The sequence below is a fragment of the Pelecanus crispus genome, chromosome 9 (assembly GCF_030463565.1).
Source record: "Pelecanus crispus isolate bPelCri1 chromosome 9, bPelCri1.pri, whole genome shotgun sequence".
In the NCBI taxonomy this organism is placed as follows: domain Eukaryota; kingdom Metazoa; phylum Chordata; class Aves; order Pelecaniformes; family Pelecanidae; genus Pelecanus; species Pelecanus crispus.
The window spans coordinates 15,521,568-15,538,714 of NC_134651.1; the positions used below are offsets into that span (position 1 = coordinate 15,521,568).

At 53.3% G+C, this 17,147-nt stretch overlaps 1 protein-coding gene across 1 annotated transcript in view; it reads right to left on the reverse strand.

The window, feature by feature from the left end:
* Positions 1 to 17,147, reverse strand: part of XXYLT1 (xyloside xylosyltransferase 1) — a 38,940-nt gene that overhangs the window by 13,581 nt on the left and 8,212 nt on the right. The window contains exon 3 of the mRNA XM_075716967.1: positions 2,004 to 2,136. Within this exon, the coding sequence (XP_075573082.1) occupies positions 2,004 to 2,136 (133 nt within the window). The remainder of the gene's footprint in view (positions 1 to 2,003; positions 2,137 to 17,147) is intronic.

Below are 17,147 nucleotides of genomic sequence, written 5' to 3' on the forward strand. Positions count from 1 at the left end.
ACCCATCCCTATAGAGCCAGAAACACAGAGCAATTCCACTATGGACTAATTGCAGGCAAACAAATGCTTCATTTATTCTGTTAGAGGCTGCACTGCTAATGAACGGGATCTGCCCTGCTGGGCAGTGCTGACTGAGGCTGACAATCCGACACAGCCCCACGGCCGCACTCGGGTGTTGCTGCTCCCTCCATCCCGCTCTAACCTCTAACAATTGGATATGATTAACTGGGGCTGGATTTACCATTCTGGGCACCAAAATCCTGCCAGGACACCCAAAGTGGATACAGAAGTCCTTCACACTCTGAGTGTGGTGCTGCCCTATGGAGAGGAGACCTCAGCATCCACATTCCTCTGGTCCCAGCTCTCCCTGCCCAGAGCACAAGCCAGGAGGGGAGGTGACACTTCTGTCACGGGCACAGAGATGTGTCTTCTTCCAGCCTGGGAACAATGGTGACTTCTGCGGTTTGAGCAACCAGAAATGCTCTCATGAGCATGCTCTCAGCTGGCTTAGGCTTCTAGGAAATGATTGGTAGTGATTAACGACCATCAGTCTCCTGTTGGTGAACTTCTCTGTGTCCACCCTCATCCCATGTGGATGCACGCACAGCAGGAGCGGCTGCTCCAGATCTTTGCAGCTCAGCCTTTGCCCAAGAATGCTGCTGGACATGTCTTAGGAGGTTCAGTTATTGATTTCACAACTAAGGCTTCCAGTAGGGAAGGAAAAGACATACAGAACTCTTAAGCTTTTTATCTTCCTCCAAGAACATTTCCATTAGGATTAGCAAATCTAGCCAAGCCACCTCAAACGTTCAAATTCTGCTCAGCTGAGAAGCCATTAAGGCATCCTGAGTTGATGATCTGATTCACCCTGGACTCAAACAAAACCTGAAGTTCATCCTTGTAACAATGCAGGCTAAACTAAATCAATTCCTTTAAGCACCAGCCTGGAAATATCTGTGTCCCTGAAGCCCACCGGTGGCCTGTGAGTGGGAAGAGCGAGACCACAGTTGGCACCAGCTGGCAGACCAAAGGTCTGAAGAGCAAGCGACCATGGGGCTATCCACATGCTTGCAAGCCCAAGTCACCAACAGAGTTGCCCGCTTGGTCTTTCCTGGGCTCATATTTCTTCAACAGAAGGTGCACTGACACTCCAGGGACCCAGAACCTCACTGTTGCCCAAACTCAACCCCTACTCTCTGCTTACAGGGAAATAAAGCAACCACCAAATGCTACCAACCAACAGGCACTGGAAGACGCACCTCTCCACTGCATTAGTCATTTTAGGCATTTTCCAAAAGATTTCTCACATCAGCAGAGGATAGGGTTCACACTCGCCTCAAGCAAGCTACTGGCTGGAGAAGGCAGACTGATCTGCTTAAACCTCATACCAGGGGGATTCCCCAAATGCTGGGTCAGATATTTTGTGGAAAACACAGGTGGAGAGCAAAGAGGAAAGCTAGACAGCAGGACACAAGGCAACCGCACAGCTCAGAGTGAGTCCTCAGGCGGTGCTGACCATACTTTCCTCTTTATTGGACTAACATGATGCACGAGTACCGCTGAAACACACTGGTGCCAGGTCCACCTGGGCTAGGAAGATGTTGCTCCTGCTTGGGCAGAGAGGCAATATTCACAGCCTAAGCCTCTGAGCCCTGATGTACAAACTGATGCTCTGGAATGCAATCAGAGCACCTCAGCAGGGATGGTTGGGCAAACACACCTCTAGCAGATGTCCTATAATCTAGGTATGGATTTTGGCACTGATGACCAGGAACTTGGTTCTGGAAGCCTTGTGACAGTGCGTGAGAACAAGAAAACCACAGCAACACCGTACACTTTGTTCATACTGAAACCTACAAGTTTCAGATTAAGTCCCCCTGCAGGGATTAAAGCAGGGAGCTGCTTCCCCCTAGATTTTCTTCCAAAGACTGACCTGAACCAAAGAGAAGACATGCGAACTGCCCGTTGCCCACCTCCTGCTCCCCATGGGGACGGGGCTGTACCTGTACACTGGCTGCATTTCCCTGGCAATCCCGATGACTGCTCCCTCTGGAAAGTTGTCAAACTCATCAAACAGGTCTCGGATGTTGGTCTTGTACTTCAGGTCCAAGTCTACCTGGATGATCTGTGTTATTTCTGAAAACACAAAGAGGAAAAATCAGCTATACAAGACAAAATCATAACCAGTGATTACCAATGGTGACATGACAAATTACACCCAACGAGGATTTGGTGCAATCAGCCCCGTGGGCAAGACTCAGCCAATTCCAGGCAAATGCAATCCAGCTGCAACCTCTACATAAAGCCACTAACCCTCAACCATCACGGCAGCATTTACCACTACGCATTTCAGGCATGATTTACTTCGGAAACCACTTCTGGGCATCTCCTGCTTCTATCCACTCCCTTCTTCTTTCCGGAAGACCAGTTCTCCATATGACTGACAAAAGCAAGAGGTAGCTCCAGCCCAGCCTCCCCCTTTCTGGAAGTGCTTCTGCAGGACCTGCCCCACAAAACCCCACATTCATCTTCTGTACTTCTGGGAAAAGCTACCAACTCCACGAGCATTTCCAAGCTCCAGCCCCCACAGCACCCCTGGCTCGAAGCATCAGAGCAATTCCCATCACGGACAACATCAATAATGCAGTCAGCCACACAACACCCTTGGTAACACCTGCACAAGCTCATTAGCTGCCAGCGGCCTGACACAGGCTTCCCTGAGGGCAGATTACAGCCCCCTGACTGCACAAAACTGCTGGTGGTCTGCGGCAGCCTGGAAAACTTTATTATGGCCGGTGGTACTCTGTCAGAGACAAGGAAGGTTGTGCAGACATGAAAGCATCTTCCACTTGCAGTGGGAAAGTCGAGGGCGGGCAGAGGCTGGAGGACATCATTACCAAGGCCAGGCCTGAGCTCATTAACAGGGTCAGGCCCCTGCCCGCCTTTGTCGTAGTCTCCTCTGCAGCACGAGACTGATTGATGGAGATGTTGCTTGGGAGAGTGTGCAGGAGACGCACCTCGTCAAGACTGCTTGTCCTGGGCGGATCTGGGGATGTTGTACAGATTGCAGCAGGCCAAGTGGAATGCAGCAAATGCAAATGCTATGAGAGACTGGACCGTCCCATGAGTTCCCCCAGCCCTGGGCAAAGCCACGGTCATCCCCTGGCCAGCCAAGCTCAGCCCTGCTCGGGGACTGCAAGCCGAGTCAAGCCATCCCCCGTGGCATTACATAATGCCAACACTATTTATATGTGTTATAAAAGCCAAGAGCAAATTGGCCGGGTTGCTTAGCACTTGGCACTAATTGGATTAAAAAGACTGTGTCAACCTGTTTCGGCCCCTACTCATCATGCACACGTGCCGTTACAGCCTTCTGCAGGCTAGATGTGCATGTCACTGCCGTTTTCACAGCAATTAGCAAATGAGGCCCTCATCCTTCCTCCTGCCCAGTACCTGCAGGCAGGAGGATGAGCCCAGCCTGCCCTCACCCTCTGCTGCCTGCACCCTCTGTGGCTACAGGCAGGGCTTCCCATCAGGCTGGCGTTTCTGCGGCGCTGCCCACGCTCCAGCCTTGCTCACCCCCTCACCCCTCCATACTCAGGACAGGCTACTGGCTACCCCCGGTCTGCTGAGAGCAGGAGGAAATTGCTCTGTTTTCAGCCCCCAAAGCCACCGTTGGGACTAGAGACCAGGGGACACCAAAAGCAGTCAGGCACGGGCAGCTATTCTCCAGCACAGGAATGCAGCTTTGCCATTACAAATGCGTTCATCACTTGGCGTTTGTGTTTCAAGCAGACGCTGGACTGTACGGCAGCTCTAAATTTTTTGCAGATCCTGCACTAATCTGGGGCTCTTGGCAATTGGTCGTATCTACCACACTGTCCTCATTTAAGAAGGAAAAAGCCCTGTGAGGTTAAGCAAGAAATATACTGCTTACTCTGCGAAGCATCCAAGCAGAAATATAAATCAAGGAGAAACAGTATCTAAGCTACAACCCAGGCTGTATCTCAATTTACTTTTTTAACATCCATCACTCTCTATCTGCTAAAGGGAAAGGCCACACTCCCTTCAGCTGGCAGTACGGCAATCCCCAGGCCTACCTAGTATTTACCACCACCATAATCCTGTTTGCAAAGATTTAAAACCCATGTGTAGTAGTTCACTACAGGCTAAAGCAGGTCTTGACCTTAAATCAATTTCCCTCAGCCTTCCTAACTGCCTTAGAAATCTCTAGCACAACCCAAGCAGATGAATAGGCAGAGCAGAGGATTTCTGCAACAGGGAAGGAGACATGTATGCCCAACACCCCAAACCTCCCCAGTGGTCCATTCCACAGCGGTGCAAACCCCCAAATCCTTAATGCTACTGCACTAGAGAATATCCACTGGTCACAAAACTGCAGGGTGAGGAGACCCCGACCTCCGGGGTGAGGGGACACGTACCTCTCACACAAGCTCAGCCCAAGCAAAACAGGGTGGGAGCCTGAGCCCTCCAAGGCGCTGCTGAGGATGGGGAGAGGGGCTGGGGTACCCAGGAGGATCCCAGCACAGCTCACCCCGGTGCACAGCAGCCTTCCGACGCCCCATCAGATTTCAATTAAATCATCTGCGAGGCACGTCATCCAATTGTTCTCTACAATTACAGATGAGCACTAGCTGCGATTAATCACAGCAGAGAATGAAAGCTGAGCTTGGAGGAAGCTCCAATCCCAGCCCTGCCTCCACCAGCACCAGCACCAGCACCCCGCACCGGTCCCACGCCGTGCTGGCAGAGCCCCCCAGGAAAAACTCACTAACAAATTAGACCCAGAGAGCGCAAAGTACTTTTCTTTTTCTTTTTTTCTTTTCTTTTTTTTTTTTTAAAAGAAAGCACGAACTGCAACACTGAGACAAAAATGAGCATGGGTGACATTAAGCATATCTTTGCCAGATGCAGCTTGCACAGATAGATTAATGGCCAAGATGATTTCTCTGCCTGCGACTGGCAAGGGGCCAGGCACTAATACTTATGATGTATCATGCTCTTTCACCCTTTTACCAAGCACTTTGTCCTGGCTGCCATGTGGGAGTGGAGGAATCGCGTGCTCTCTCTCTTAGGCACAAACTGCTTGGAGGGGTCCAGCTGGAAATGTGGGAACAGGCTGAGAGTGTTTTGCTCAGCAAGTGAGTTTTCTAACTTCGCCACACTGTATATTACCCTCTGCTCTGTTCAAGTCCGGCTCTTCCAGCCACGGTGTGTAAAGGGGAGTTACACCACTCAAAGCGGAGATGATCTCCATTAGCAGTGACAGCTTTACAGCACAGACTGGCCCCACTTAATGCTCGTAATGTTTTACTGCAGCCTTGTACCAGCAGCTGCAGTAGGGCTGCTCTCCAGGCTGGGCTCAAACCCTCCCTCCAGCCATGTCCAGAGGAGAAAGATGAGCTTGAGGGACCTGCGATCCTGCAGCAGTGTGTGCGGTGCTGGAAACCAAGAGAGAAAGCCAGCGCCAGTGCCCAAGCTGCAAGGCACCAGCGCTCAGCTGCTGAAGAGAGGGAGAATCAAGGTTATCCGAGAGCAGGACTCCAGAGAGATGCCGGTGCAGATCCCCTCTCGTGTAGGCGCTCCCTCCTTCCCTGAGAGCCTCAGCCCTGCAAGGGGGCACTGGCAGGTGGAGGTCACTTGCCTGTGCCCTGTTGCCCAGCATCCTCTGCTGGGACCTGACAAGGGCAGGCACCCTGGGTGCATGCCAAAGGGCCCGGTGGGTTGTCCAGATGCTCTGAGCGGCACCCAGGAGCCCCTCTGGCAGGGGGCAGCTTCTGGAGCAAATCTGATGGCCCTTCCCAGGAGGCACCAATGCCATGGCCTGCCCCATGGCACAGCGGGGATGGAGCGGGACTGCTGCAGATGGGCATGCAGTGAGCCAGACCACCCCACCAACATGTGGTGCGAGCCTTGGGAGCAAATCGCTCTTCTCAGAGGAGTCAGGCGGGAGTGTGAGCAGCAGCGGAGGGGCACGGGGAGGAGAAGCACTGCTTTGGCTGACCCAGCCAGGGCTCTGGGGATGCTGCGCAGCAAGCAGCCCTGCAGTGGCTATTACCCCTCCAGCCCTTCTTGACCTGCAGCCACTGTTCGGAGCAGCCTAGAGATGGGGGCAGCCTTGAGCCTGCCTGTAGGCTAGGACTACTTTCCCCTAGCCTGAGTTGAGGGGAAAGCCTGCAAGAGATTTTAAATAGTGGATTTAGAACTACAGGAAAGTGGATGGATGATGAATAGAGGGTCAGAAGAAGAGGAGGTGCAAAGGCAGGAGCCTGTACAGAGCCTGGGGGAAGCTGCCAAGCACATAAGCCTGTGGGCACAACTCCCTTGAGTGCTCTGGGAACACCAGCTGCTGGCTAGAAACCTGACGGGAGCAAAGGAGATTGCCGTCTTGGCTATTTGCCTTTTCCTGCTCCAGCGCCTTTGCCACCAGCAAGTCACTGCCTCTCCGGCACTGCAGACAGCCAGGGCAGAGGCAGGCAGCAGCAGCGTGCACTCCCCATGGGGCAGACAATGGTGACACCCTCCATGCACAGCCAGGGCATCTACAGGTCATGAAGTGATGGCCAAAACTAGTCTCTGGAGTATGACATGCAGTTTGAGAGGCTCCTATGTGAGCTACAAACCTCCCGGTTACCAGACACTCCTGGGCACAGGTGTGGGGAGCCCAGGGTGGTTCACCAGCTGTGCATTGGGCTCTAATAATTAGACAAGACAGAAAAGCAAGACCCTGCAGCCTGGCCTCTGTGGGAAGCACAGGCTATTCTGCAGGAAAACTCATTTACACTCATCCCAACAACTTTCTCTCTATGAGGGTTGCTACCCTAGCAAAGCCGAGCCTAGACAGCAGGTGCAGGGCTGCGGCATAACTGCTGGACTGAGCTCCAAACCCTCTTCTTCCATACAGACCATGCCAGACCTGGGACAGAGGGCTGCCACCACCAGTAGCTGCTGTCACTCTGCGGAGAGGGGAAAGGAGTGAAAATAACAACTTGTGTCCAGGAACAAACAGTGACACAGAGAGCTGCCATCACAACGCAAAGGGCAGAAGCTGTCCAGCAAATAGCATGGTCTTAATCACTGTTAATTGAGCAGTGGTTTAACAGCTTTAGACTAGAAGTAAGAATTGAAACCTCCTGGAGGTGGTGTAGCTGTCCAGCCTATCAACGGGCTCGTGTTGGCACGAGCTTAGCTCCCTCAAAGAGTACAAAATCCTGCCTGTAGCTGGTCTGTCAGCAGAGCTGCTGCAGGGAGCGGTGGGATGGCAGGAGGGGACAGGCCACTGCCCTGCCAGGCTGCACTGTGCCCAAACCTCAGACACACTCCTGAGGCAGATGCCTGTCACCAATGCTGGTGGTGATTTGGCTCTGCTCCTGCCATCCTCTGCACTGGGGTCTCTACCTGTATCAGCAAACCTGCTTTTGAGGACCTAAGCACCCTGGTGCACCACACCAACGAGGAGAGACTCCTCTGACATGTATCACAGGGGAGCACCCCAACCTCCCTGTATCTCCTCTGCATCACAGCAGTGACTTCTGGGGCCAGAGGCTGGCACCTTGCGCCCACGCAGAGCAGAAGAGGTGAGATCCAAGGAGGACGCCTCTGGGATTGCCGACCATGCCTCGTGTGCTGCACAACCCAGGCATGCTGCTTCGCCTTTCCCCACGGAGCCAGCAGCAGCGAGTCCTGCAACGCAAGGAGGCAGGAGCCCCCTGCATCCTTCTGGAGACTGCGTGGGGGGCAATGGCCTAGCAAAGGCAGGGCGGTGGGCAGGCACAGACAGCTGCCGGATGCTGAGCGGCTCAGAGACCCTCTACAGGGACAGCAGTGGCTGCAGCCGGCACGGGTGACACTGAGCAGCGAAGGGACGGGAGTGTCCCCTGCTGGCTGCAGCTCTGGGTGTTGCGGGGCTATGGCCGGGGGTCTTGCAAAGGGCCAGGGGGTGGCTGCACGTTTTGCCACTTGATTTGAACCATCAGAAGGAACAGGGCTGGGCGGCCCGGGCTCTCCAAGTTGGGATCAGCGGGGCTGAAGGGCTCAGGTCTGCTGGTCTGCAAACATCGGGCACACCTGGACAGCTTCCCTTTCCACCTCTCTCTATTGCTCTGAGTTTGGCTCTGACTACTGATGATTTTTTTCAGCTGTCCCCACCACGACAGGGGGACACCCCAAGGAAACCAGGAGCTGTGAAGGACCAGCAACAGCTTTCAGATCACTGCCCTGGGCAATAAACCTCACGGAGCAGGGCGGCAGCAGCCCCTGCTCCAGTGGGCAGTGTGCCTGCCAGCAGCAATGTGCGGCTCTGCAAAGTTGCCGATGCTGGCTGCGAAACCAGGATCCTCCTCCCTCACTGGCTCAGAGGGACACGCGGCCAAGAAAAACACTACTCCCACGGTCAGCACCAAGGCCAGGCATGGGCACAGGGCAGGCGACAGGCTCCAAAGGGTCCCTGTGTAACCTGGAGGGTGCTGCCCAGCAGAAGCAGCCAGCCACCCCTGAAAGTCTGAGCTGCAGCGGGAGTGGAGCACAAGTGCAGCTGCGGTGCTGGGCGGGGATGCCAGCACCACAGCAAGCCAGCGCCACGACAAGCCCAGTGTGGATATGCATGGTTTATTTACACAGACACACTGAGTTCTCCATCCTGCCCTTCGTTAGAGGCTGCCTGTGTTTGGTTTGCCCCCCCCGTGCTGCTGGCTGCCCCCAGCTGCTCTCTCTCCTGCTGTCAGCAGGGCTGTGAGCAGCTTCCTCTCTGGCTGTGCACTCCCCCTCCCAGGCCTTATTTTCTCCGCAGATAAACTCTCCCCCTCTGTTTCCAGGATTAATCACCGCTGCCCGTGCAGCTGACCCCAACAACACTGGAGAGCCTCGCCCAGAGGAAGGCAGCAGAGGCAGGCGCACAGACGCACGCGTGCAAGCACGAAACGCTCTGCAGAGCTCGTTGCCAGCACATCAGAGACTGCAGGGGGCTGCAGTCCCCCTCCCCAGGACCTGGTGCTGCTCCAGAGCCCACCCTCCCAAGAGAAGACGATCCTGCAAAACCCTGCACTGGCAGGGCTTGCCAAGGTGCAGACAGCTTACCTTCCAGCTGCCTGCTTAAACACAGGTCCTCGCCTCTGCTGTGCAGCCAAGGGTCCCCTCTGCTCCCTGCAGCAGCCTAGCAGCCCCCCTCCCCATCAAGCAGCCTCCCCTCTCTGCAAACAGGGCACCAGGGGAGGGCAGGAGGCGAGGGGGAACGTGCCCAAGCGCCCCGGCCACTAACCACGCTGCGAGGCAGGTTTCTGCGGCCCCTATTAGGCACCCAGTGGAGCAGAGCAGCGGCTTCTGCACAGCAATTCCAGCCTATCAGCTAATTAAAAAATTAGGCTGCCTGTCAGAGACTGATGACAAATCGTCACTACCACCCATGCAGGGCAGGCACCTGGGTGAGCTCAGGGGTCTGGTGCAGCAGCAATGGCCCCAGGTGCTGACAGCAGCATTGCTCTGCTCGGCTTGCTCCACACCCCACAGCCACCTCCAGAGGGATGGAGAAGACTTGGCAGGAGATGGATGCATTTCGTTTCAGGAAATTAGTTTTTCCTGTGCATCCAAGTGTCTCCTTGTCTCCTTGATGGACCCATCAAGGTCCAAGGGACTAATATTTAATGGTGCTCAACACCTTCGCTCTTAAACGGACTCCAAAGCAGACACATCGCTGAGCATGCGATGGCTTTCAGGATGGAGCTGTAAGTGCTGTTTGCTATGTATTTACTATACAGTGCCACTGGGGGAGGAGCGTGAAGACACTTTTTGGAGCTGGAGGAAGAGCAGCGGGAAACCTTATAATCAGACAAAATAAGGCTTAATTCCAGGTTGCCATAAATTACAAAGCAGCGCAGATGGAAAGCTGTGAAATAATAAGCGGGTGAGATGGAAAGGAAAACCAAAAAGAGATACAAGAAAATAAATGCATTAAGGTAGATGATCTCATGTCCCGATTAACTGCACAGGATAGGGGAAGGGGCTTCAGGGCTGCAGGTAGATTTTGTCCTTGTTTCTTCTTGCTAAGCGCTAACGAGCTACAGCAGAGCAGGGAGCAAGGCTGTTGGGGAGAGCAGCCCCAGCATCAATGCCGGGTGACCCCCTGCAGCTTCCACCTTTGGGGACGGGGGAGTGGGGCTGGATGAGGAGGGAGGAGGGTAGCACCCACCCGTGGCACTGGGCACCGAGACCCTGCCGCTCTGCGAAGAGAGGGGAAACAGCCGCACATGCCTGCCCCAGCCTGACAGATCTAGGACATCCAATAATCGATGGTGGCACCGCAGCAAGGGGCGTCCAGTGGAAATGATAGGAAGTGACACCATCCCCGGGGGCTACAGGTCACACCAGCCCCCAATGGCAGCGGTGCCACAGGGAAGGGGCCTCCACCGTGCCAAAGCTCCCGGGGGCTGCCAGGCACCTGCTGAGCAGCATCCGCATCCCCCTCATTGCAGCAGCCCTTCCCAATGGCTCCTTTGCAGCAGGGCTGGGGCAGAGGGGCTATCCTGCCAGGAGAGGCACATCCTGCAGGCAGCTGGATGAGGTTAGTGTCTCATTTCGGCAGGTGAGGACCCCCCTACAAGGCCACAGCCTCCAGCGTTTACCTGGGGTGGGCTTATTTAGAGGTCTGCTGTTGCCTGCTCCTAAAACACACCATGAAAACAACTCCCACGGCACAACAGGCTTGCCCCAGCAAGGAACAATGGCTGGCACCGTTCTCCCTATTGCTCACAAATCCATCACTCCAGCCTCTTCCCTTCTCCTTGCAGGATCTGACATGAGTGAGCGCAGCCCAGAGACCAGCTGGGGAAGGAATCTGGCTGGTTTTCACAAGGCTGTGGCGTGAAGCAGGGAGAGAGGTTATGAGAGCACACCAGAAACTATTAACACTCCTTCCATCCCTGTAAAGATGGAAACATTTCTGCCAGAAAATAAACCCTTCAGCTACTGCAGCATCCTGTGGGTACTGTGGCTTAGGAGCATATGGCTCTGGGGTCATCTCCCACGACTCCACCACAGATCCCAATTTTCTGTGCCTCTTTGCAACATCTCCACTTTGATAATGCACGATCAGGCCCGGAGCATCTGGGACACAGGCGCCCTCCTCCTAGCACTCTCCCAACCCACTGCATCTCTGTGTACCCGTGATGTGGTGGGGCTCAGCGACAATGGCAACGCTCAGCCAGCAGGAAAGGATCACGAGTGACGCACTCTCCAAATGCTTATTTGTTACAATGTAAGTTGCTGAATTTTATGGGTAGCTGCACTGTGCACCAGGAATTGCTCTGCAGCTGACAAGAGGAAGAAGAGGAGGTGGTGCTCCCCCATCTCCCTCTGCTGGGCTCCACCTTACAGACCTCTGATGCACGTTTCTTTGTTCACAGTGTGACACAGGATTAATGCACTGTAACTCACTGCATGCAGGTGCTGTCGAGGGGAAACATCATGTGCAGTCACCTGGCACCCTGCGGGCAAACAGAGCCCGATCCAGGCAGTCCTGCATTATGGATTTGAACGTTGCAGCTGCAATGGCAAACCCTCACGCACGTACACCTACAAATTCCTGTTTTCCCAAATGCAACAGATCACGTTTTCAGGACGCTGCCTGCCTGCTTTTACAGAAGCAAACTAGCAGAAGACAGCTACTTGTCAAGGCACTGTTCCAGCAAACACACTATTTTCCTGATACCTCTGCTTAACACATTCCCCCCAGCTGCCAGGCTCTCCGCCTCCACAGCCAGCAGCAGGAGTGCTCTGGGTCCCTGGCCTCGGCACAGGCAAGGTGCCCTGAGAAGGCAGAGAGCAGCTCAGCGCTCGCTCCAACACGTCTCCTCCCTGGCCTTTGCCCTCCCTCCCGCTCCACTCAGTGGGAAAGGCGTAAGCTGATGCTCACAGAGGCCACTGTCTCCAGGCTGGGACTCCCAGAGCAGGCAAAAGCTGATACCACTTTCGTGGGAGACCAAGTGGAGCCAGCAGCTGGAGCCTGCTGCAAGTAGCACCAAAACCCAAGCGGCCTGGGGCTTGGTCATTAACAGGCAGCTTGGACAAACATCATTATAATCTGGTCTACGCTTAATAATCACTACAGCTGTTGATAATGAGCTGGATAAAATACCCCATTCAGAGCCTGAGGCCAGGGAGACCACTGGACCTCCCATTGGATCCTGGTGCGTCACAGCCATTAAATCCAGACACCTATTATGAAGCTGATGCCACAGCTCCCTGCCGGCGGCTGCTTCCCTGGACACAGTGCTGCTTGTTCACCTGCAACAGCGGCTGTGCTTCTCCCCACCACACACAGCTGTGTCCCCCCTGCTGCACTCCTGCACAGCTTGCAGCTCAGGGAGATCCCAAAGCAGAGGCGGTGTCTATCAGACAGCAGCTTGCAACAATTTCCTCTTCCAGGAGGCAGAGGCAGCTCAGCAGCTACAACATCCCACTGCAAGAAACTGCACGGATCACTATACCTGTATGAATAACCACTGTGCTCTCTGTTTTAAACCCGCCTCTCACCAACTCTGATGCCCCCCAGTTCTTGTACAAATATCTGCCTTGCATGGCTTGTGGCTTCATGGGCATATGTGGCACCATAACCCCCTTGGCCAGCCCTCTCCCAGACCGGAGGGTTCCAGTCAGCCAGGTTCATCCCGTACAGAAACCACTGTGCTTCTCTGAACCTCTTCCAGGTTCTTCCCAGCAGACCATGCTGATAAGCCATAAATTTCAGCAACACATAATGATCAGTCCCACTTCGTTCTCCTTCCTCGTAGCTCACCTTTGTTTAGTCACACAGAAACTCACCCACTTCTCCCACTGCTGCTTAGTTCCCTTATGAGCCCCTGATGAATAACCGTACCAAATGTACCTGCAGACCAAGCTCCTGAGTTTTCAGTCAGCAAGTCACTAGGTGTGTCTTCACAGTTGAGTACTGCACAGCTCCTGCTTCTCTTATCCATCACCTCTTGTAAGCACTGCATCCAGTGGTCTTAAGAATCTAGTTGTATCTCACCCTACCAATTTCAATAGTAATAATTATGTCAAGTATTTCCTCACCAAGTATTTTCTCCCAAGTATTTTCCAACACAACCACTTTCTTACCCCAATTCCTAACACTGGAATAAACCAGACAGGGAATTAACAATCTTCCCCTTCTCGGTCCCATGCTTTCCAAGTATTTAAAACAGGCAGCGGGTGAGCTGAATAGCATTTGCCTCTCTCCCTGGCTGTTAGCTAGACACCTTCTGATGGCTCTTGCTCTCTGCTTGCAGAGCCTTCTGCAGGCACATGGGTCATCTCTGGGATGCAGCAGGCACCAAAGCAGAAGAGAGGCTAGGCATGAGGAAGAACTATCCTGCTGAGCTGCTTTCCTGGAGATCTCCAAGCCTAATTTTATATGTATGCTTGTAAGAGATCCCATTAGTGGAATTAAACATTGCAGTCACATGCCATCCTGCTCTGCACTCTTCCCTCCACCACCCATGCGAAGACACAGAGCCGCACCAGCACGAGCAGGGGGCCCATCCTTGCTGGCACTCCCTCTCCAGGCAGACATCCCTGCCGTGGCTCTGCTCAGCTGCATCCCGCCAGCTTCAGGGGAGCAGAGCTGCGTTCCTCTCCCTGCCCACCCAGAGCGGTACCAGGATTAACGAGTTAGTGCTTCGCCAGTGCCTGAAAGATGCAGGGCTAACCTTGTGCACGGTAGAGCTGAGGGGCCCTTTGCACCGTGTGCTCATCTCCCTCCCTTCGTCAGGGCTTCTGCCTTCATGCTGGGTCAGTCAGTGGGAAAGAAACCCCGAGAGCTCCCCCACACGCTGCCAGGTGGGGAGGAGGAACCCACATTCAGAGATGACGCTACTCCCCAGGAAGACTGCCAGCTGTTCTTACTGGCCAGGAAACACTGCTGCCTCCAATTTGTCAAATATCATCTTCAGTCAAGTTCTGCTAATTAGAATCATAGAATCATTTAGGTTTGAAAAGACCCTTAAGATCATCAAGTCCAACCGTTAACCTAACACTACCAAGTCCACTACTAAACCAATTAAGGGTAGAGTAGCAATTTCAGGTTTCCTGGCTTGGTGGCTGGATTATTTTTAATAAAAGTAAAAACTAGGAGTCATTAAGGTTGGAAAGGATCTCTAAGATCATCAGTCCAACCATCAACCCAACACCACCATGCCCACTAAACCATGTCCCAGAGTGCCATGTCTACACATTTTTTGAACACTTCCAGGGATGGTGACTCCACCACTCTTTCCATGAAGAAATGTTTCCTAATATCCAATCTAAACCTCCCCCAATGCGGCTTGAGGCCATTTCCTTTTGTCCTATCACTTGTTACTCGGGAGAAGAGACCAACACCCACCTCGCTACAACCTCCTTTCAGGTAGTTGTATAAAGTGATAAGGTCTCCCCTCAGCCTCTTCTTCTCTAGGCTAAACAACCCCAGTTCCCTCAGCCGCTCCTCATAAGACCTGTGCTCCAGACCCTTCACCAGCTTTGTTGCCCTTCTCTGGATCCTCACTCCACGCAAGGCACGGTACCTCCAGCCAGGTTTCAGAGAATCCTCTGAGCTAATGGACTTCACTCCTCTGTCCGAGCTGGCAGAGATAAGCCACAAAGCTGCTGCTTCATCCTGTCCCATTTTCCCTCTGCTCCTTCTCTTCTCCCCCAGGGTCATCCTGCTGCAGCACGGTCAAGAAAACCAATGGAGTCAAACACCAAACGGCAATCTTCAAAGCTCTGCCCAAGCTGCTCGATGGTGATGCCTGTCCCTCGGCCCCCAGCTGCTGAGGACACCCAGTTGCTAAACTAATTCTCCCAGAAAACCACCTTACTTGGGCCAAGGACAAGGGCCAAGAATTCCCTGGGGAGCCCACAGCTTCCCCTGGCTGCCCTTCTGCCACCGCATCTCCTCCTCCCCTCGCTGCAGCATCAGGAGTCTGTCCCATGATCTTGCCTGCCAGGCAGACCTGCCCAGACATTGCTCCTTCATGTATCTGTAAGGAGGGTGATAAAAAGCTTGCCGGGTCCTCTGAAGTTACACAACTAAAATGACAAGTGATTAGAGGGAGCGAAGCCAGTCAGGAAGCGAGAGGCCACCTCTGGATAGGCATAATGAAAAGGAAAGTAAAAAGGTCCGAGTCGTTGTCCTCCCTCCCCCTCCTAGCACTCCTCTGCAAGTCCCAGCATCGTTTCATGCTGGCATCGTCCTCATCCTGGCAGCTCCTCCTAAGCCTGAACCCTGCTCATCTTCTCTCTGTGTAACTTTCCCATCACTCCTCCCTTGCAAAACCATTGCGATGCATCAAGCCCTCCTTCAGCTCCTCAGGCCTGGCCATGCCGCATTAAAACAGGATTTATGAGCCTCAAGCACAGACAAGAGTTATGCAGTCTGAACTTCTGCACGCTGCATACCAAGTCCCCAGCTGGTTTAAATCAGATTAACTCCACTGATGTAAGACATTTAAGGCAAGAGAGTTCCATGATTTACACCAGCTAAGAAGCTGTTATATTATAGCTTGGCAGCTGCAGGTTTTAGAGCTGAAGTTTTTTGGGCATGGATCCCAAGCAGCAGTGAAAAACAGAGCAGCTGAGTGGCAGAACCCATCTATTCTCAGTGCAATACGCACGCAGCCAGCACGTGTTCCGCAAAAGTTGTCTCTTAAAAAAAACCCCAAAACCCTGGTGTTCAGTTGTATCATCAGTCTGCAAACTCAGTGCCCCGTCACAACCCCAAGGCTCCAAACAAATCACTAAGTCATGTTACTATGAAAATGCCTCCCTTCAAAAAATGATAAATTTGGGGAACTAAAGCCAGGCAACTCTAATACAAAGGTCACTAGCTATTGAAAAAAACCTATAGATCGATTAATACAAATGCAAACAAACACACAAGAAAGTTTAATATTTAGATCATGGCCTTCATTTCTGCTGGAGGATGCTTAAGCTTCCAATCAAATCTGGCTTCCACAAAAAACTGGTGCTAACACTATGAAGCCAGATGCCTGCAGAGGTGCACAAAAAGAGGCAGCTTTCAGGGGAGATGAAATAGCACTGAAATGCAGCAGGAAAAATGCCAATACTGCCTGAAAAGGAAGGTTTAGTCCTTTCTCCTCCACGTAAGCAAAGTGGCTTCTTCACGCCAGTAGAGGCTGGTTTGTCAGAGCCAGGAGAGCGGCAGGAACCCAGTGCCATTCCCACGCCACCTGCAAACCTGCAAGTGGGCAGCAGAGCTGCAGCCTTTCCTGCTGCCTCCTGTCCAGTGCCAGCTGTGTGTCGGGAAGCAGGGAAGGGGCTGGGGAGCCCCGCCAGCCCCATAAATCACCAGGCACCCCGCACAGTAAATCTGACCTCCCTTGCAAGGGAAATATAAATCAGCTTTACTAGCAGCTTCTGAAACAAAAACTGAGCTCGTGAAACTGTAAAAATGCCTCTTTAAACATCCTGTGCCCCGAACAGACCACTGAAAGCCCTGTTGGGCTGAGGGAGAGCAAGCAAGCTTTCCAAGAGATGAGACAACTGGCGGGTTGACGAACTGAGAAAAGGCATTTCAGACTGAGCAGCTTCTTGCTGGCAGGTGGCATGACACGGCTATCTTTAGCACATGGTAAAGACAGGGTAGGGAATCGCGATGAGTGAATTAGCCAGCATTAATACCTTCATTTGTATTCAGCGTACTTCAAAGCACTCGCAATGCAGACATCACCAGACAAAAAAAAATTACCCAAGTCTAATGGAGAGCAAAGTACAGCACATTCACTGGAGACCGCAGAGTAATGATTGGCAGGGGTTGGATGGGACCCTCGGGGCTGCCTTGCCCCACAGCCCCGGGGTGGGGCGATGAAGCAGGCCACCCCCCTGCCCACTCTTCCCTAAAGCCTGCCTGCACAAGTGAAATACCACTGCCCCACTGCTTAACAAGCTAGCATGGGATGGTGTGTGATGGCAGCATGTCCAGAGGAAGCCTCATGAACCAGTGCAGAGGCAGGAGCTACTGGGCAGAGCCAAAGTGGGACAGGGTTCAGCAGGGGCACGGGGCAGTCACACCTGCTCATGTCCCAGCAAGAGCAAGACTGTGCCTGAGATCCATGGTAGGAAGTCTGCAGGGAATATTA